A 21,215-nucleotide genomic window follows, 5' to 3' on the forward strand; every position below is an offset into this window, starting at 1 on the left:
ATTAAACCTACAGTTTTCACTGGCATTCAGTAGAGTGTTTTGCAATTCAATACTTTAATTCTTATTTCTTTTGGAGAGATAAAACTAATTGCTGATTTGCAGTGATCCTATATATGCAAATCCATTAATTTCTAAATTGTTGGTTTGCCAATTTACAATCCCAATGAAGAGATTTTCATAACATTCTTCCATGAGATCTAACAGATATTGCTTCAAAATGTAACTTCCTATCACAAAGGCTTCACTTTTTTTTTGCAAGATATGAGTACATATTATGGATTCCTATAAGTAAAATCCATGTAGTTTATCAAAGTAAATGAGCTCAGCAGGTTATGCAATACAGCTTGTTTTGTTTATTGTATGTGATGTCAAGAGCCAAACTCACCCTGTAAAAGGGAACATCAAGAGTCCAGTGGTGGCTGTGTGTCCAAAGGGGAACTGAACCACTCCTCCCTCAACTGGAACAGTCCCCACTCCTGGCTGTGCTGCTTTAGGATGCTCAGTTTAGGGCTGCTCTCAGGGCATGGGCTGAACAAGGAGCACTCTGTGGGGTTCCCTGAACTGCTGTCCGTGCCTGCAGCCAGCAGGGTCCTGGGAGCTGGGCCACATCCATCCCCACTGAGGTTACATAAGGAGGAATTTAGAGCAAAATCCAGGCCGTGCTCATTGTGAGGCACAAATGAAAGGCAACTATTTTTTCCTCCTTTCGAGGTCTTGTTTGTTTTAATTTGAAAAGACTGAAGGCTTTCACAAGAAATTACAGAAAATACTTGATACTTTCACATTTTTCCTATAAAAATGACAGTGCTCTTTTTACTTCTGCCAGATGGGATTAATAATTCTCTGATTTATTTTAGAGGGCTCTGTTCTGTGAATACCTGCTAGGAAATAAACATGTTTTGCCTAGAGCACCATGAACTTCTAATAGGTTAAATAAGCACCACACACTAGTATACACTCAGAATGCACAAGTTAGCATTTAAAAGTTATAATGCAGGCAGGATTTAAATCTGAGCAAAAAGAGAAAGCAGTTATGTACAGTACAAGTTGCCTCCTGAAGATGTAGTTTGGCTTGTCTGTGTATGGCAGACACACATTAATAAGAAACACCAGTTACAGTTCTTCACTACCACTACCCTGCTTTTGGATTTGACTTTTCAGGAATTAACTGAGCACATTGCTGAGTTCTCCTCCCTGGGATCCAGTGGCAGGATGTGTGGGAATGGCTCAAAGCTGCACCAGAGGAGTTCAGACTGGATTTTGGGAAGCATTTCTTCACCGAGAGGGTGGTCAGACATTGAAATAGGCTTCCTTCTTACTGACAGCTGCCCAAGGCCCCAGGCCTGTCAGTGTTCAAGAGGCATTGGGACAATTAGCTTTAACTTTTGGTCATGAATTGGGTCAGGCAATTGGACTAGATGGTCACTGTAAGTCCCTTCCAAGTAAAAATATTATATTCTATTCATTAGTTGGCCCAATTTTTAGAATGGACACCATATTGGACTGTCAGGTTTATTCTATATTTTTAAATTAAGTTTAAAAGGTAGTTGTGAAATCTTATTAAAGGGTTTAGAGATTCTTCAAATTAAAGAATAGGAAGCTACAGGCATTCAAACAGCATTTGCCAGCTGGCCTGAGCATTGAATAAATATAAATGGGTTTGTAACTCATTAAGTCAGGACTGCCATCCTTCCCAGTTAGTCAAGATCCCATCATCCTTAATAAACAGATTAATGTGATGCTGGAATCAAGCAAACATCTGTTTATCTAGTTTGCTAAGGGCAATATTTTACTAGAATTCAGAAGATTTACAAATTCCACATTCAATTAATCCAGCACACAACATGTAAAAACCCTGCTACTCTACTGGATGGATTTCAGTAACATAACTAGAAATGTTTAAAAACATATTTCTTGCTGGAAAACCTATTTACAGTTTAAGAACTCGGCAGCACCTCAACATTTTAAACTTTTTTTAAGATAATCACATTTACATGTATGCTCTCATTTTATTTTTTTATATATATATATACATACTGCGGCTTAAGAGTTTAAAGCATAACATCAATACTGGTGTGTGTTTACAATTCACATTATTTATGAAAATAAATGTTTATGGGGTTTTGGCTTGTTTTTTTTTTTTTTTTCAAAACAACAATGTGGACAAACATACAAACTAGGCTATCACTGAGTTAAAAAACACTTGACTGATTTCAGCTATACTTAAATAGAAAGAATATGATGAATGAAAGTTGAGAAGAGGTTGTATACTGACAACATTGCCATTCAATAGAACCTCTCCCAACCAAAGTCACCATGATACAAACTTCCAGTTATTCTCTAAAATAAGCTTTGTATGTTTGTCCTGGAAAACTTTTACAACTAGAAGAGTTTGTCAAACACAATTCCCTGTTTAAAAGAACTTCCAGGTTTTAGAACTTGATCAGTAACATCACAGGTGTCTACAATATAGTTTGACTTTCACACCTATGACAAACACACTGACTTTTGGATATAACAGGACATACAAACATCCTTATTCCTTTAAAGTATAATCTGAAGGAGCCCTGCAGAGCTAGCCAAAACAGCTGTAGAAGCTGCTGCCACCAAGTACTTGCTGTTATTCCTTGGCTGGAATTTGAATTCCCTACAGTTAACATAAAACATAGGAGTAGTCCCATATCCATTTCCATGCAGAAGTCTGCTGGGTAAATTTAAATGCATATCAGTGGATTTTGCTCTGGAATAGATTAGGAACTCTTCCATTTTGTTACCAGGCCCAAGCTGTGTGGGCAGCAGCAAACTATTGGGGCAGAAACTCCCAGGGCTGTTTCAGCTATATCTGCCAGGCAGCTTCAGACTATTCCTTTTTAAACTGAGGAATCGGACACACAGATATGGAAACACAGAAGGTGACTTTCACAGTCTGTCTCAAAGGGGGAGTGTGCTTTAACATGAGAACTGCAACTGCCTGGAATTACATGGAATTGAGAACTAAAGAACTCAACATCTCAACTGAAAAAGCCTGCTTTTTAAAAAAAAGCAAAACAAAAAAAAAAATAAAATCTTAGTAAACAAAGATGCAAGAGTGAAGCAAAGCACAAAAGCAGGTCAGAGTATGGAATGATACTTACTATGGTAACAGGTATTCTTTAGCATATCCATCTCCTGTTTGTAACGCAGCCACAAGAAGAAAAAAGCACAAGTAGAGAATCTATGCATTCATCACAGCCATTGTGTTACGTTAGAAGAATGGTTGCAACCATTCTTGTAGAAAACAGAATGAGATGAAGTAGTGAATGGCAGACTAACAGACACGTGATATATCCAATGTACAAGGTAAGGGAAACAAGACAATAATTGGATTACACCCAATCAAGATTATAATTTTATCCCTTTTTTAGGGAATTAGCAACTTCAGCAGCCCTGCTCTCACTTTAGTTAAAACTATGACATAAGGTGAGCAAATCAGCAAATTTACATTCAAATTGAGTAGGAAAAATACTTACTGAGGTGTAATCCAAGTACAATAATGTTTAAGAAATGTGCAATCAGTGAAGAAGATTTACCAAAGTATCTAGATATGTGTCTGGTTCACCATCAGACACTATTTCATTTAATAAGAGCAATTACCTCGCAGAAAATGTACAAAAAGATAAATCAGTTGAGAAACACCAAGAGATGACAATTCTGAAGAGATGGAAATTTGTCTTTATATTAATGCACACTTCTTTATTATTGTAAACAAACCTGTTAGACTCACAGTTCAGTGGAGTACCTTGTAGGTAGTACAACAATGAAATACAAGAAGTCACTGACTGGTATTAGCTCTAGTTCATGTACTCCATGCATCAGTCATGGATGCAGTTCCTGGCTCCCCCAGCCCCCAGGGAGCAGAACGTACCTTCCTCTATTTTAATTGGCGTGCTGGGAGGAGTGCGAGCTGAACTGGGGTCAGGGGGGCTCTTCTCTTTCTGTGGCCTGCCATCTTCTGAAGGCTCTGCAGGGGTAGGCAAAGGGAAATTAAAAAGGCAAAGAAAACCTCTCTGCATGTAAGAAAACAAGTGTCCTTTTGCTTCATGCACAAAAGATATCAATACATTTTTCTGAATCAAAATTCTGCCAGGATATTAAATAATACCAAAACAAGCAAAAGAAAATTAAGCGACAGTTTGATATTAACAAAACTGTTTAAGTTGCTGTTGTGCTCTGTAGCTCTTTTGGGAGGGTTTTTGTTTTTCTTTAAGCAGGCATGATTAATGAAATCATTTAGGAATTGGTTTATACTGCTGTTATAAAGAAAATTTGTGAAGAAAAACCACAAGGAATATATAAAAAAATATGGAGGAGGGGATATGCTACCAGGCCTACACAAGATAACACTCTTTTGCTTGCTTTGTATTGCTGAAATTTGGAGTAAACAAAATTGCATCCCGAAAGAAGACTGCACAGTAATTAGAAAAACATGCAGTAATTATATGATTCCAAACAGATTTCACAGTGGTTTGAGTTATTTGTTATTAGTAAGGAGGGTTCCCCTTGCTTCCAGCTTTAAATAGCCCTAGATCCAAAGGAAAACATTAATAGAGTACACTATATTAGGAACAACACTAAAGCGTTGTTCCATCCAGTTCACCTACACAATTAAAGTGCAATCAGTCCCACAGATGAGAGTCAGCTGACAGAATCTCCACATGTTGTAGATAAAGAGGTGGTTCCTTGGATTGCAAGCACAGCTGTACCATGTTAGTAATACCTGAGGCCTCAGCCAAAAGGTCAGGATCGGACCTTAATGCTTTGATCACTGCAGTATGAAATTCCTTATGGGAAGACTTCTGCCCATCTGGCTCTTCTCCATTTAGATGTGGGATGCTTTGCTGCATGGTCTGACAAGAAACCCATGCAGCAGCAAACTGAACATTATCTAAAGACTTAGACAGTGATGATACGTCACGATCCTGTAAAGTCTTCGTATCTGCTCCTTGAAAGGTGTTTGATCTGCCTTTCAAATCCAGAGACTTTTTATCTGACGTGTTTGGCTCACTGATGGTCTGATTTCTAAGCACTGCACTCTGTTCCCCAGCTGGTGTCTGTCTCAGTAACACAGTCTCTCCATATTTTGATACCTTATCTAAGAAGGATGTGGCATTGTTACTGAGAGAACAAAGGTATGCAGTTAAACAGGCATGACAGCACAGCATCCCCCCCACCCCATCCCACTCAGTACTTCATAAACCAAACACAAGGGTTCCTACATTGTGGTCCCAAAAAGCAACTGCAGGGAACACACACTGCGAAAGAAACAGCACTTTGGACTCTTGCATCACTCAAATTCAAAAACTCAAAACAGGTAAGTATTCTAAGTATCACCCCTTAAAATTATTCAAAAGTAAAGCAGGAGAACCACTTCAGACGCAGCAATGGCCTCTTTTTATAGCACAAATCTGTCATAATTCTAGAATAATTGAAAAAGTCCATTTTGGTAGAAGTCCCCACAAGATGTCACATTTCCAAGCAATAATCAATGTTATTCTGTATCTTCTCCATTCAATGTATTTCTCAAATCCACAGATTTCAAGGACTTAAAAACCTGCAGTGTTGCTGCCACAACGTACCATAATTCCCCGACCTTAGCCTAGGCTCTAGGGCAAGGGAAACAAAGCAGAACAAAACCAGTACCAAAACACCTTTTTGATGGAAGCTTTCAACTTCCTACCAGCAGGAGTAACTGGCCCTACTGCCCAGTTTGTCTACAAGGACAATTTTTGAGTGAGATCTATGCATTTTACAGAACACACTTAAAACACTTAGATCACACATTTTATCTCTAAAATACTTTTCAACTTTCTAATTCACACTGGGGAAACTGAAACATGCAAAAGCTGGGTAATTTATCCATGGCCTTTGCAGGTAACCCACCTTCCAATTACTAAGAAACTTGCTGGTCTTACAGTCTATTGCAGAAAAAACACACACAGAGAACCAACCTTCTGGTCCCTTCTGCTTTCTTTCTACTTCTTTGCGATATTCTTCCAGCTCTCGATCAGTGAGTTTATTGAAGGGATTTGGTCCTGTTGTGCTCACTATGACTTTGGGTTGATATTCTTTCTCAATTATTGCCTTTGATGCAGTCACCAGTTCTCCCTGGCAAAAGAAAATTAAGATACATCTGCAATCAAGCAGTAACTCGCAGAACCTTTAGAGGTATAGAGGCTACAAAGCAACCAAAAACAAAACAAAAACATAACCTGGAAAATGCTACTTTTTCCTCTTTTAGATTAAAAAAAAAAAATCTATTGCAGATTTTTTTTTTTATGTGATTCACAGGAGGTTAATATAAAGGAGAAAACAGGTCTCCACCAGGGAATATCCACCATTAAGCAGTAAATCAAATAGCAGCCAAACAGTCTAGCTGAATTATATCTGAAGTCACAAAAGTTGATCAAGTTTCTTTTTCTCACCACAAAAGAAACATGATACCAGTCCCACCTGCATGGCAGTCTGGGCACAGAATACTTGTAAAGGGTCAAGAACTCAGCTCATGGGTATTTTTGTTTCTGTTTTGTTTTGGTTTTTAATTATTTTGCTTTGGGTTTTTGTTTTGCTTTGTATTTTTTTAACAACAGAAAAGCTATTTCTTGCACCTACTACGTTACACCTAACAGATGTTATAGTAAAAAGCCATCTTGTATATGTTCTGTACGCACCAGATTAACAGCTTATTATGAGCTATTTTAAAGTAATTAAGGTTAACTGTAATCAGATACAAGTTAGCATATTTACATCTATAACATTTGTCATATAAGCCAGACAAAAAGTTATACAAATAAAAATATAACAAGCAAGTCTAAGTACAGTAAGTTCTGGTGGACAAAAGCAGCTGCATCAGAGATTCTCTAATGTTAAAGTTTTTCATTTTTCTTCTCTAATCCTTTGGTAAAGGCTACAGCCACTGGATTTTCATTTTCTCAGGTACAGAAAATGCTTGCCTGGAGATAGCTGCTCTATCTCTCAAACAACTTGTCTAAGCATTTGGTTTTTTCCACTGGACATACAGAACTCTGACGCTAATTTGTTAACAACTGATGTGTGACCTGTGCCCCATGTCATGGTGACACCCAAACTGTCTTCATTATGGAAAAAAAGAGAAATTTGAACTCCATTACCCAAGAGGTATGGGCCACTGATTGACCCAAGTCATCTCCATATTCAGTGTTGCCTGTACCAATATTTAGAAGAAAGCATTAGAAAGCACAGTTCAAAAATATGCAGTGCCTAAAGAGAGACAAACATTCCACCCCATGTCCACACTTCATGGACAAGCACAGCATGGCCACTGTAAAACTGAGGATGCAAATAGACAGAATGTGTTCTGGATGGCAAGAGCTGCTTCGGACAAGCTGTCAGCACCAAAGAGGAGACAGACAAGGATGTCTGGATGGAAGGAGGACAAGAGAGCAGTTCTGAAAGCCTGATGAGAGATCTCCAGAAATCTGGTCTAGAGCAACCCAGGGAGGTAAGATGGTTGTTAGAATCTGTGCTGCTCTTCAGGAAGCAAACACCAGAGAACAAACAGCCTAACAATAAATTTCCACTGCAAGAAAGGAAAGTTCCTGAAAGGAACTGCAGGAGAGAAACATCTCTAAAACATTACAGATCACTTCCATTTCTTCATAAAATAAGAGGAAAATTCATTCTATATGCAGAATGCCAGTATAGTTTTCTCAACTATATCCATGAAGCATTGATTTGACAGCAACAGCTTGTCTCAGAAGATAATGCATAAAAGGGTCAGGGAAACATCAGCCTTTGTACAAATCCTAATTGTTTTATAGGAAATTCAAAACTAAAACTACAGGTCTCAGCTTTTAATGATGGCAGAAAACTGATGCTCATGGAAATTTTATATTTCCCTTTCTGTCTTTGCCCACATTTCAAACTAAGTCCACATTTTTTACTGAAACTCAGCATAAGGAGCAGGGCCTTGTAAAGCCATGATCTCAGGCAGAGCTTCTAGAATTCTCTGGGAACAAGAGAGAAACAAGATACACAGTACCCATTAGTATCCCTGGAATTTCTAAGAATCTCTTTGAAAGTTGCAAATTAAATCCAGAATCACTGGGTAGAACAATTTCTAATGAAACAGAACGTTACTGAATTCCTGTTGATTTAATGGTGACAAACAGCAAGACAGGCAGTTTGCAGATGCCTGGTGCACTGGCATGACATGTTCTCCTACTTAGTGTCTCCTACACTTTATCTTTGTTAAATACCGGGAATGAAAGCAGCAAATCAAGCTTATCACATTTATTAGCCTGAAAAAAAAAGAAACCAAAATTAAACCCTCACAAAAAACACCCACAATCAATGCAAACAGTATTTGCACTTGCTGAGTAGCTTTGACCCAAGAGAAGCAGCACTGAAAAGATCAGAGGCAACAACACTGGATCATAAAAGCAGAAAAATTATACAAGAGATCAGAAAGGAAGACTTTTATTTTAACTTTTATTTTAAAAAACTTTTTTTATCCAGTTTTATTCAGTATCAATAATATGGAAGCTGTTCAAAGGCCACCAAGGAAAATTATACTGGTAGAGGTATTGAGTTTATGTGGGAAATAAATTATGGTAGCATGCTAATAAGTTCTGCAATATGGTTACTCTATACGAATATGATTACTCTAAACCATAATTACTTCTAAACCAACAAGCAGATATGTTTTATTTCACAGAATAGGCCACAGAACAGCCTTCTAAGAATTGAAATAAAAATATACAACACAAAATGAAATGTGGGACAGAAAGAAAACAAGTATAAAGGACTAAAAAGACAGTACAGAACATATTTCCAATTTTTAAATGTGACACTAAAATAGACAAGACTTTGCAGAGCTATCAACCTGATCATGCCATTCAGAGAATCCTAAGAATGTTCAGAAAAAGTGAACAAGAAAATTGGTGAGAAATTGCTTCCAGTATTAAAGAGCCTGTAGAGAGGGAATAAATTCCCATAGACTAGGTTGATCCTAGTATTACTTTGATGATGATTCCAGAAGTATTTAGATGACTATTTGAAACTTGATCACATGTGTATGCACTCAAATATCAGCAGCATTTTCTCCACTGTCAGAAACACAGGATGGATTCTATTAATGAAGAGAATTCATTTCCCTCTGTAAGGGCATACACTCCCACAGACACAAAGGGAGAGCCATTTATAGCTAATGATAGGAAATGTACCTTCATATTAAACATGGATCTCATACTTCCTACATGAAAATTTAGATAATCAAGTAATTTTGCAACTTCTAGACCAAACCTGGCTTTTAGAAAAAAATTCAAAACTGACTATTATTTAACAGGCAAGCACTTCACCTTGTTCTCAGGGATAAATATGACCAAAACTGGCACTTTATATATGCCACTTCTTCTTTCAATCACACAGGAAGTTCATCATAATGGTCTAAGTTAACAATTGCTCCTAACACAATCTGACATTAATGCAGTGCCCTTATCCAAAACACCAAGATTCCTGAGGTACAGTTCATGTAGAGGTCACCACTGAAACCCAGTGCCACCTCTGGGACAGCACTGACAGGGTCTGCATTAAGAGCAAAGCCACAGAATTTCCATTCTAAAGGAAGAAACCCAAAATGGGCGACTCCCCAATTACTGAAAATTCATGTGAATTTATTTTCTTATGAGATTGCAGAATGGTTGGTGGTAAGAATAACCAACATTCCCTGTCAATCAGCAAAGACTGCAGCAGAAGCTTGGTTAACCAAGTCTGACCAGGAATAAAATTACAGGATGCACAAAGAGGCTGTGTTGCAACACGGCCAGGACTTCTCAGAACATGGATAAAGCAAGCAACAAGGCAAGATGGAGTATTCACTGCTGCAGCCATAGGCACAGGAGCTCAAAGCACTACATGCATACTGTACAAAAGGAGGCCTTTCTGCATCCAAAATAGTGTGCATTGGTATTTGGTATAAATCTCAATGTTAACTGAAAATATAATACATTGTGTCACTGCAATTACATGAAACTTTTTACATGAACTGTCATTGAGTGTCAAAGAATTTGTCAACTGAGAACTTCTAATTGTTTGGTACCTAAAAGTCCCTAACTCCTTGATGTACAGGATTCTTCAGTTTCATTGAAATTTTCAGGTGAGGTTTGCGTGGGCATCATAAGATTGCTTACACTTCCTCTGTTCCACAAAACACAACTGTTTTAGGGAAGAATCTTTCAAGGAAATTTCTCTGGTGGTTGTCTTTTTTTGCTGTTATTTTTGGGTTCATTGGATTTTCTGGTTTGGGTGACATTTTTTAGAAGAAGGTTGTTTAGTTTGGGGTTTTTTTGCTTGCTTGTTTGGGTTCTGTTTCTTGGGTTGTTCTTTTTTTCCCCCCCAAACAGGAAATTATTAAGCATTCAGATCACAATCCACCATGTTAAAATAAAGATTATGAAATAGGCCACTTCTATTTCATAATTACTCCTATAATTTACATTGTGATCTAATTTTACACACTATTTCAGGCAGAAAGCACTTTCATGACACCACAAAAAAATGAAACAATTTGGACATCTAAACCCTAACAGGATACTACTAGACAAAATCACATAACTAATAGACTATTTGCTGGTTCCCTGTCATCTGTGAAAATGCATGTAAACTGACTACTTTTATAGAAAAGTTGTGTCATTGTTTGACTACAATACTTGAAATATATCAGCATTAAAAAAAGACCTCTGTTGTGACAACTATCATAAAAGTCATTTTTCACTTTGAAGGTATTATTAAGTAGAAAATAAAAGCCATGCACTGCCTGAAAGAATTTGGCTTTATTTTACTTTTTGTCTTAAACCCAGAAAAGGTGTTTTATTATTTTTTCTTTCAGAATATGGACAAAAACTGCAATGTGAAAAACATGACCATCATATTCTCAGTAAGATCCAAATATCTATAACACAAACTGGCTCATTACACTTTAGAAAGAGTTATAAAACCACAAGGTTTCCAACAATGATGTAATTTGAAGTATTCTATATTTTTTTTCATGCAGAAGCTATTCTGAAATTAGGTGTTTAGGCACAACCTAAACCCAAGATTTAAGAATCTTTTAGGTGAAACACTGGAGCAGAGGAGGCACTGATGCTTATTTACACACTGTGCTTCTACACTAGATGTGCTGTAAGAAACATTATTTGCACTGTGCAGCTGCTCCATTCAGTCAGCCAAGGACTGCCCACCCCAACATGGCCACACCTCTTGAATTTATTCTGTATTTAATGGATATTATGCAAACACAAACATGACAACAAGTGTGAAAGCCAATTGATTTTGCACATGTGGGGCATTACTTAGCAACTCTTGTAGCTAACTGCAGGAAGTATGAAGGAAGCCAGGCATCCAGTGCTCTGGGATCAAGAGTTGACAGTGTTTGTCACATAACACAGAGAGTCTCTTCAGAATTACACTGATGTAATCAGCTAACTCTAAATTGATCTCAAATTAGAATAATTCAACACTAACAGCATGCATAAAGAAATCCTCTATATGCAGGACCTGATCAGCACCTTAACATCAAAGGTGTTTCCTCACCAGCTATAGACAAAGATCAAGACCCTTAAGACAGTTTTAACAGAGTAAAGTAACTGTTTGCATCATCGCATATACATAATTTGAAGATCCATTTATTTTCATTTTTTAAAGTTTTCTAGCCAAATCATTTCTTACAGAGGAAAAAGGTCAGGGTAAGGAGAGGTTAAATGAAGGGTGAACAACAGGATTTAGAGCAGTAGGACAGGGCAGTACCTTTCTAACAGACAGAGATTTAGCAGGACTAAAGGCCTGCTCTGTGAGATCGAGCCCTTCAATAGATTCCGTACAGTCTGAGAGGGGAGCATCCTGCAACAGTAAATTGAGTAAACAGAGCAAACCGAGCCCAGGCTGTACAACATCAACCAAAGCATTGTGGTGCTTGCTAAAAACATGCAGAGAAACAGTAACTGTAGATGAAATTGCATATGACAATGAATTGACATGCACACAGTATGACACCCAACAAGAATAATGCTGTGGTCATGATAAGACTTGCCAATCTTTAAAAAGTATTATCAGAAAATACTTATCTGGGGCAGTTGAAAGCACTTGGATATAAAAAGCTTTATTCAGCTATACAGTATAACTGTACAGCTCTCATTCTTACTTTACTTGGAGCTATGATTTATAGTTTTTTATATATCCAGATATACTGCTTTTAAGTGTCATTGATGTAACAGCTTTTTTCCCAAACTGCTCTTCAAATAAAATATTATGAAGCATGAAATCCCTTATTTAACACAAAGCACTACTGCCCCACAGTGAGCCTGGTGTGCCCAGTATTAATCCTTCAAGATACATCAACTCAGAAACCAAACAAACAAAAAGCTGTCACAAAGCCCAACTAGTTTTGAACAAGAATGTAACCCATATAAATAAGGCTTCTGAATTTCATGCATTACATTCAGCAAAAAAACCAAGAAGCATCCTCCACAGACATGCTTGAGCTACATGGCTGAAGCCTCTAGATTTCTGACCCTGAGCACTCTTGCAAAGACAATGGTGTTACCTCTAAGACTTACCTTATAAACAGTTACTTTCTGCCAATTAAAGAACAATTTCATAGTGATATATTAGGTGAAAGCAGGGGATATTACAGATTAGGCTAATAGTTTTAGGAATTGAACACTCTCACCTGTACAAGGCTTCTGTCCACAACTACCCCAGAAAGAACCTGTGACTGAGGGCCTGCTGTTTTAATATCCTGCAAATTTTGCTCTCGGATCTGTAAAGGAAAACAGCAGAATGAACAACAATCACATCAATAGAGAAAAGTTGATCACATTTTTGTGTTTGAAAAAAGGGTGAGTGAACCTGCCAATAGGCAACCACCAGTGCTAACTGCTGTGGCCACAGGGCTGTCAAATGAAGCTGAGCTTATAAACACCACTTGAACATAAATGTTCAGGTTCCTGGCTGTTTCCTCACATTTCTCAGAATTTAGTCTTTAAGTACCACAGAAGGTGTTGTCCTTTGCTTTTTAGTACTAGGTGATAGCAAAACAGGTTAACAGACAACTCCAGTTTGGAAAAGTGAGGAGAAATAGAAATATTACCTCTGTACTTGTCTGTCTATTCTACCTGACAAGTCAGTTGCCATTAGTTACTGATATGGCACCACAATATCATCTTATGGAACTTACTGTAAAACACTGCACAACTTTCCATTTTTGCATCTAGTCAGGATAACACCCTCAAAAGGACATATAAATAATTTCTCTGTGGATAAACTGACACTCTGGAGTTCTCAAGAACAACCCTTTGCTGCATCCTAAATACCTCCCAGTTATTTCAATACAGAAGATAGGGACAGAAATCAGATCTCTAAACCTAGGTAGTATCTGTTTAAATTAGATATCCTTCAGTGGTAAAGAATTCATAACAACTGACTCAAAACTTATTTCTGAAATATTCTGGTTCTTGTTCCAAGATAAATTAAGAAAAGCATGCATCTTAAAAGACCTCTACTTTATAACTAAGAATGACATTGACTTTATAAAAAATATATGCATTCAAATACACAAACAAGAAGCATTATTAATACTTGGTATCTCAGAAAGCACAAGGCTCCCCCATCTTTTTCACTTGTTTCTAATTTACTACCCCTCTCATCATTGAGAAAGTATAAAATTTGAAGACTTAGTCACTTTATTCAAGTTTTTAATAAAGCAATATTTGTGTTTGAAACACAAAGAAACTGCTAGGAAATTTCACTGTAATTCTCATTTCAGGTGGTTATTATTTTACAGTGCCAAGCATAAGTTCTGTCAGCCATATACAAATTATTTTAGATTCTGCTAGCATCCCTGCACACAGCCCTTCTTTGAAGAATACTAACTCTCATGTACCATGTAGCCATCAGTTAGAGGTATCAAAACAATCCAGAACAAGTTAAATATTAACAAGATACCAGGGCATATTTTATACTGTAAAAGAAAAAAAGTGAAAAAACCCCAATCAGTTCAGTGCTTTCCTCTTGGTAGATTGGACAAGAAGATCTGAAATTCAAAACCAGGAAAATTAACTGCAAGCTCATTTCAAAAATATTAACTTGCAGTTCCAAGGACAAAAAAATAAAGTCTGTAACAATCACAGTGTATTATAATACAGTACATTGAAATATGGAAAGAGCTCTATAGACTACTTTGTCTAGGCCACAAAAGTTCAACTGGTATTTCCAAAACAGGAAAACAGGTCACTAATGTAAAACTATGATCTCAGGGTACAGAATTACTACTATCAACTCAGGACTGGCTGCTTCAGAAGTACCCAGCAACTAGTCTAAGAAAAATTAATCATAGAAAAAAGTCTTCATATGGTGAACAGAAATACCAACTTTTTCCAAGAGGAGTTCAGGACACTTAGGAATTGTTTCATTATTTAGTTATAAAGAAAAAGGTCAACACCAGAGCTGTGTTACTGAGCCCACAAAATGCCATTATAGCAAAGTAAGTTAGTTCATTACAAGTACACAACTTAATTGTAGTAATGACCAAAAAAAGTTATTTTACTGCTATTACAAACCTTGTTCCTCATTTCTTGGACCTCCTTTGGATTGGTGTTCAATGGAACAAACAGATTAGGGACAGCAGAGGTGGCAGTTCTATGTCCATCCTCTTTAGTCCACTGTAACATCAAGAACAGTTGCAGAGTCAGAACTGTTGTAATGGCTACGGACACTCAGAGCAGCAAAGTCACATCACAGGTGATCATGCATCATACAGAGCAGAGAACTGAACCAATGATTGCATTCTTCTATTCATTCCTAGGACTAAGTTGCTTTCTTCTTCAGTAATATAAACTGTACCTTCAGATACATTTCCAGAGATCAGAACCATTCTATCAAGTCAGGTTAGTAAGAACAACAACTAGAGAACCAGTTAACTTGCAAATAACTTTCACCAAAACAATGCCATTCCTATGTGCAGTTCAGGGATTATGAAGACTGAGGGGTTTTTAAGCTGGTTTTCTGTGCACTTGACCACACTGACAGCTGCAGTCTTCTGTGTTTCTAAAAACCACATACTTCTCAATTTATGAATAGATATATTAAGACAGGAATAGGAAAATGCCAATATAGTTACTTATTTTTAAGGCCATTTTTAATAAGCAATTTCTCAATGAGTTGATACTTGTTTAAAAAGGACTATTCCTTACCCAAACAGAAGTACAGCAAGATCTAAGGCATGAGCTTTAAGACCCTGTTACTGCCATTTTCACTTTCTGCACTTGTTGTTTTTACAAAATAACACAAGAGAGACAGAGAGATCATTGATTCAATCCTCTGGTACCCAACAAACATCGAAGCAAACTTAAAGCATAAGATGACAGAAGTATGAAAAGCAATGTGATGTCACTATCCAGGTTTAGTGAATGATTCTGTACTGTGAAGCAGGAGTGGGCATCACCAAAGTTTTGCATTAAAATAAGCTACTTCAGCAAAATTATGTTACCAGAATTAGTTTCTGCACAAACAAAGAGCTGTACCAGCACAGCAACCTAAAGGAACAGTTTGGTGATGTCAAATATTTTATAACTCATAGCTCAGAAGGTTACAAAAATATCCCAAACACAAGCTTTAAGCGCTTCATGGGTTCTTCATAGATGGTTGCTTTATTTGATCTGTGCATTTAGTATGGAGTCCTGTTTAATTTGATGCACAACTAACTGCTTATCTTGATATATTTACTTTGTACAATGTCCTAACTTCCAATCATTATTGCATAGAAAATGCACCGAACAGTAAAGCAAACCTGTTTATTGAGCAAATGCTATGCATTTTTTCCTGAGTAACTTCAAGAAACAATAATATAGCCAGAAACTGTCAGACTTCAGAAAGCAACAGAATTTTAAAATGCTTTGCAACTGTAAAGTAAAAAATGGAATGAACATGGAGCTGTGAAATACTCACTGATGATTATCTTCTCAGATAAAAACTACTCCAGCTTTTTATTAAAGATAGTTTTTAGTCAAAACATATATATATATATATATATATAAACAACTTCAATATAACAAACCACTTTTTCTTTAGGTTAATAGCAAGCATTAAAAAATTTAAATACACGAACCTTTTATACTGTATGAAATTTTCTATTGCTTCAGTATATAATTAAACCAGTCTACTTTGTGATGAAGAATTTTGCTTCAGTCTTTCATTGATAATTTCAAATATGAAATACTATCTACTTTGTGAGCTGAGGGTGAAAAGCACAAACTGGTCCAAACATATACATAGCTTTAAGCTATGGTAAAACTATTTGATCAAGGTAAATCTGCATCACTACAGATCAATATAACAAAACTGTATCTCATCAAGGTAAATCTATAATCAGGGTTAAATGATAATTTAGCTTAGTTGATAGTACAAACAACAAATGTATTTATTAATTTCTTAAACCAAAAAGAACACCACAAAAATACCACAGAGAGAGCTCCTCTGTTTTTTCAGGACTTTCTACATGTTAACAATATGTATTTCAGCATACATACTGCCTGAGGAATCATTTTATAAAAGTATCCAAAATATAGAGAACCCTGAGTGTAGCAGACTTTTGTAGGGATAAATAAAAATTAAGGTGTTCTGGAAAAAATAATGTGGGGGGTTTTTCAAGACTACTAGTTTTATATTTTTAAGACTCACCTGTAACCATACTACTACTATACACAGTACCACTACCAAAGTACTGCTGAGCTCCTGTGGCTGAGCTTGAGGTCAACCATTACAAAAGGCTGTATTCGTGCAAATCCCTACCCTCAGATCAGTCACTCTGTATATGCCCAAGAAAATATCAAACCCACAGTTACACACCAACAGCTAACGATGTCCATCTGAAAGCAGTTGATACTTCTGCTTTTCAATTAACATATCTTTCAGTGCAAAATTTAACTGTAAGCAGCATTGATAAACAAAAGAAAAGCACCGGTTGCAGAATCTATCGATTAGTGCCTGCTGATGGCCTGAGCTGCACTTTAGTCATGCCGCACCCAGCTGATACTTTAGGAAAGACTTTCCATTTATGGCCATCTACTTACATGCAACACTACATGCAGAAGGCAGCTGGTTGGGAACACACTCAGAGGCTTTGGGGTAGACAAAAATGTAGTAAACAGGACAGGAAAAGGAGCTGAGAAACTAGACAAGAAAAACTGCTTAAGTGGGAAAAAAGATTGAAATAGTTTGAAATCAATTCTACCCTCTCATAGAGAAGATTGCAAATACCTTGCAGATTAAGTTGGTATATGGTACAGAAGGTAGAAACTTGATTTTTTTCTTATATGTTTGTACAAAAGATTGAATTGTTAGTTTGATTTTGAACTGAAAAGCTTTCATGCAGAGAGAATTAGTAGCTCCCTAACATAGCTGTCCTTAATTAAACCATTGAAATGCAGAACCCATTTAATCAAAGCTATAATTCAATCTGTTTGGTCAATAGCTTGAAAAGACAGAAAAAAATTAAAAGCTCCAAAGTCTTAAGCAGTTTTAAGTATTAATAAGCAAGATCATTTTTACAGGTCACACCTAATCAAATACAAATTAGAGTGGTTAGTAAAACACATTTAATGTTTTTTAATATAAGAAAGAAGAAAATAATTAGGAAAGTTATCTTTTTCTTCCCAAAGCCTCTAAGTGCCAGCCACCCCAAGTTGCTCTACATCATCTAACTATGAACAGTAAGGTAGGCACAGACCAAGCAGTTGGTAATACAGCTTGGCACGCAGACACCGGACGAGAGAGACTGCAGCAAGGGTTTCACGTGATCGTGTGTAATGTTCGTCCACACCTTAGTCTTCGACTTGGGACTGCTGCCATTCTGCCCTTCTTCAGAAGCATCATCCCCTCGGCCAGAGTTCAACCACCTTGTCTTCTCTCGCTGCTGTTTCTGAAAACTGTGTCTGAGGGGGGAGGAAATGCCTGATTCGCCATCACTAGTAAAGGAGTACCCTGTGACACTAGCTGGAATCTCAACATCGCTGTACTTTTTAGATTTCTCTCTCAGAGCAGGGCATCGATACGGGTAGCCGGTTCTGTAACCCTGGGGAAGGAAAGCAGCAGCATTAGTCTTCTATCTCTCCAAGTTTTTCAATTGGACATATAGACAACTGAAATTTCACTGATACCCTTAACTGTAAAAACCAATCCACAACACCACCTCTTCTTCACATGGCTGCTCACCTGTTATGGTGGGCACAGCCATGTCAAAGGGGATAATGCACGGAAATGAGGCTACATTAGCATCCTTTCCAATCTAAGTAACTTCTGAACCACTAATTTAAGACAGCCACCATTTCTGGTAGATCAAACATCAAAAATATTGTATTAAGCGTTTATGAAGAATTTCCAGTAGTCCTGCAAAAAGTCATTGAGGTGACTGAGAAGGTCATCAAGAGCAGTGCTATGAGTCAGCCTCTTCTCATAGTCGAGCAAAAAATTACCACCTGTATTTTAATATGATAACACATTTTAAAAAATTCTTTTTATACCTTTTCTTAGGAAGGGAAAAGAAAAGTATATTAGTGCTTCCTGCTGTTTTGCATAGAATTTTCAAGTAATTGTTCAAGTCTCTGGAGTTGGATTTAAGTCCAAATGCAGAACCATGACTTTTCTTTGTACTACATTCCAGCTACTCATTTACACTTTTCTAAAAACTGTAATCAATGGTATAGACTGGTTCTCACAACTCTAAATAAAGGACATAAACATGATCTTTTTATCATACCCTATGATAGGGTAGATAAAAAGATCTCCACTGTGTTTTTACATCTAGAAATCAACATACAGTATACAAGCGAACACTTCAAGAATGCTACTTTAATGTCATTATTCATTCCTCTCCCTAACCTTATGTTGTTTCACTATCCCACTTCCTCTGAACTGTATTTTGTTCCACCTTTAACCTCCCCTATTCACACTAGTCATGTCTGCCCATGCTTTCTTTCATGTTATGCTCAGCATTTAACATATGAGAAGGACATTTAACAGTTTCTTTAAGAAGTTTCCACTAGCAAAATATTTTCAAAATGGCTCAAAGGAAAACTGTGAATAGCTTAGTTCCTAAATCAAGCCAGCTGTAAAGAAACATCAGCCCCAACTATGCAGACTTAGCTTTCTATAGTTTTCATGCATTAAGCACTCCTTAGGTCTTACTTGGGTTCTGCTCCAACTTTTAATGATCAAAACAAATCTTGAGTAATTATATGCCACCTAATACCATTAACTACCCACTACAATATGTGGCTAATCATAATACTAAGGGTCTGTATTGTATGACTGAAAGCTCCTTTCTATTCCTACATTCCTATTGAGCACAATGCCATTTCTTTTATGATGCTGCTTTCTATGTGCAGTAAGAAACATAAAACTGGTATTTCCTAGAGAAACTGAAATCCAACTGGATCTACCAAAGGTACCAGTCAGGTACAACAAGTCCGCTGTGCCCAGCCACATCTTTCCTACTGAAGCTGGATAGTAAATGCTGGTGTCTGGTCATTCATTACAGATGGATTCTTACTGAAACTACTTTATCTGAAGGCTTTTACTTATTTAAAGCCTGTCTTTTAAACTCTTCTAAGTACTTTTAAACTCTTCTACTTCTAGTAGAATATTAGTCAAATTATGCTGGACCTCACACCTAGTAAGACATTAATAGTTTTACACATTTTGGGAGAGGATGGAAAGAGGGGAAAACACAGATTGAGTGCAAGCACCACAGTACTCTGATTTGGAAGTGTCAAATCCCACAAGATCACCTCTGATCTCACCAATAACAAACAGATTATGAATAAGAGGTAAATCTGCTATGTGTACAATCTGTACAAAGAACACTTGATGCTGTTCATGTTGTCCCCAAGTCCTTGGGAAAGAACAGGCTGCAGGCTGTATAAACTCTCCCAACTACATGCAGCTTTAAAAAATGCCTTTTAGACATTATCATACAAAAACGAGACCAAAAGGCCTGCCTTACCAGATTATCCAGCATTCGCATTAGAGCTTCGAACTCCTGTTCACCAATCTGCCATTTGGGATGGGACACAGTACCCTCACCTGCTGGAGACTCAGGGGAGCGAGACTTGGCTTTGTACTTGCCAGGATCAAGAAGCACTAAGTTGTCAGGGCCGCCTGCACTGGCCAGGGTACGGACCTGAAATACAATAGAGTCATCTTCAAGTTTCTTGTGGGGAATGGGGTGAAAACGACCAAAAAACCCTCTAAAAACTTGGCATAAACCCAGAAGAAATCTGCTTCATTTTACAACTAAATAAATGAATATGTTTGTATAAAAGTTGTCTTAAGTCTTTGAAAGTATCTGTTTTAATGGGCAGCAAATTGATGGCTTCAATAGAGTACTGGAATATTGTCGGTGAAACCAAAGTTTTGGATGTCCCCCCACAATATAGTGACATCATACATTGTTGTGTTAGTTTAGATCCATGAGCTGAGGTCAATACAGCAAGCTGTATTACTGCATAACATATCAAAGTTCTTACTTGTATCTCACAGGCAAGCACTAGGTTATGGATATAGTAGAAAGCCTCCTCAACAGTCTCTCCAACTGATACTAAGCCATGGTTTCTGAGAATAAGGACCTAGAGAAACATTGAAAGAAATTTAACAGCAGTATGGCAAGTATTTTCTTGCTCTTGATTAAAGAATATTTGCTATTGATTAAAGAACATACCTGTCACACAAATATATTGCCCCCCCCTTTTTTTCTTTAATTCTAGATGTAAATACTGACCTTGCTTTTAGGCCCCAAATTTTTCTGAATAACCACCTTTTCTTCATCATCCACTAAAATACCATGGTAGTCATGATAAGCTACTTCCCCTAGAGAAAGTGCTTCAGGTGAAATTGGCAAGAGACCACATTTCATTGCAGAAACCTGAGAAATATTAAAACAACTGATTTAATTTCTAGCAACAGAAAAAGTGAAAAAAATATAGTGATGAGAATTAAAATAAGAATATATTTTTATGTATTAATTGCATTTATCTCTACAGGTAGATACAGTGGTCTTATACGCCATTCTTAAAGCCTCTATTTTTGATAACTTTTGGACTAGATACAAAAGTCACATTGATCTTGGGTTTGTCTCAATATGGCTGTTT

At 37.0% G+C, this 21,215-nt stretch overlaps 1 protein-coding gene across 16 annotated transcripts in view; it reads right to left on the bottom strand.

Moving 5' to 3' along the window:
- The window catches only part of ADD1 (adducin 1), a 63,465-nt gene that overhangs the window by 2,770 nt on the left and 39,480 nt on the right, over positions 1 to 21,215 (bottom strand). The window contains exons 7-18 of one of the 16 annotated variants that reach the window (XM_058804106.1): positions 20,846 to 20,989; positions 20,595 to 20,693; positions 20,072 to 20,248; positions 17,798 to 18,142; positions 14,631 to 14,732; positions 12,743 to 12,832; positions 11,821 to 11,913; positions 5,988 to 6,144; positions 4,757 to 5,131; positions 3,905 to 4,000; positions 3,135 to 3,168; positions 386 to 618 (exon numbers count right to left, since the gene is read on the bottom strand). In XM_058804106.1, coding sequence (XP_058660089.1) covers positions 402 to 618; positions 3,135 to 3,168; positions 3,905 to 4,000; positions 4,757 to 5,131; positions 5,988 to 6,144; positions 11,821 to 11,913; positions 12,743 to 12,832; positions 14,631 to 14,732; positions 17,798 to 18,142; positions 20,072 to 20,248; positions 20,595 to 20,693; positions 20,846 to 20,989 — 1,929 coding nt within the window. In that variant the 3' untranslated portion in view covers positions 386 to 401. Of the gene's footprint in view, positions 1 to 385; positions 619 to 3,133; positions 3,169 to 3,904; positions 4,001 to 4,756; positions 5,132 to 5,987; positions 6,145 to 11,820; positions 11,914 to 12,742; positions 12,833 to 14,630; positions 14,733 to 17,797; positions 18,143 to 20,071; positions 20,249 to 20,594; positions 20,694 to 20,845; positions 20,990 to 21,215 lie in introns of those variants that run through there. The other 15 variants (XM_058804108.1, XM_058804112.1, XM_058804104.1 and 12 more) reach the window with 15 other exon arrangements.

The sequence above is a fragment of the Ammospiza caudacuta genome, chromosome 4 (assembly GCF_027887145.1).
Source record: "Ammospiza caudacuta isolate bAmmCau1 chromosome 4, bAmmCau1.pri, whole genome shotgun sequence".
NCBI lineage: Eukaryota > Metazoa > Chordata > Aves > Passeriformes > Passerellidae > Ammospiza > Ammospiza caudacuta.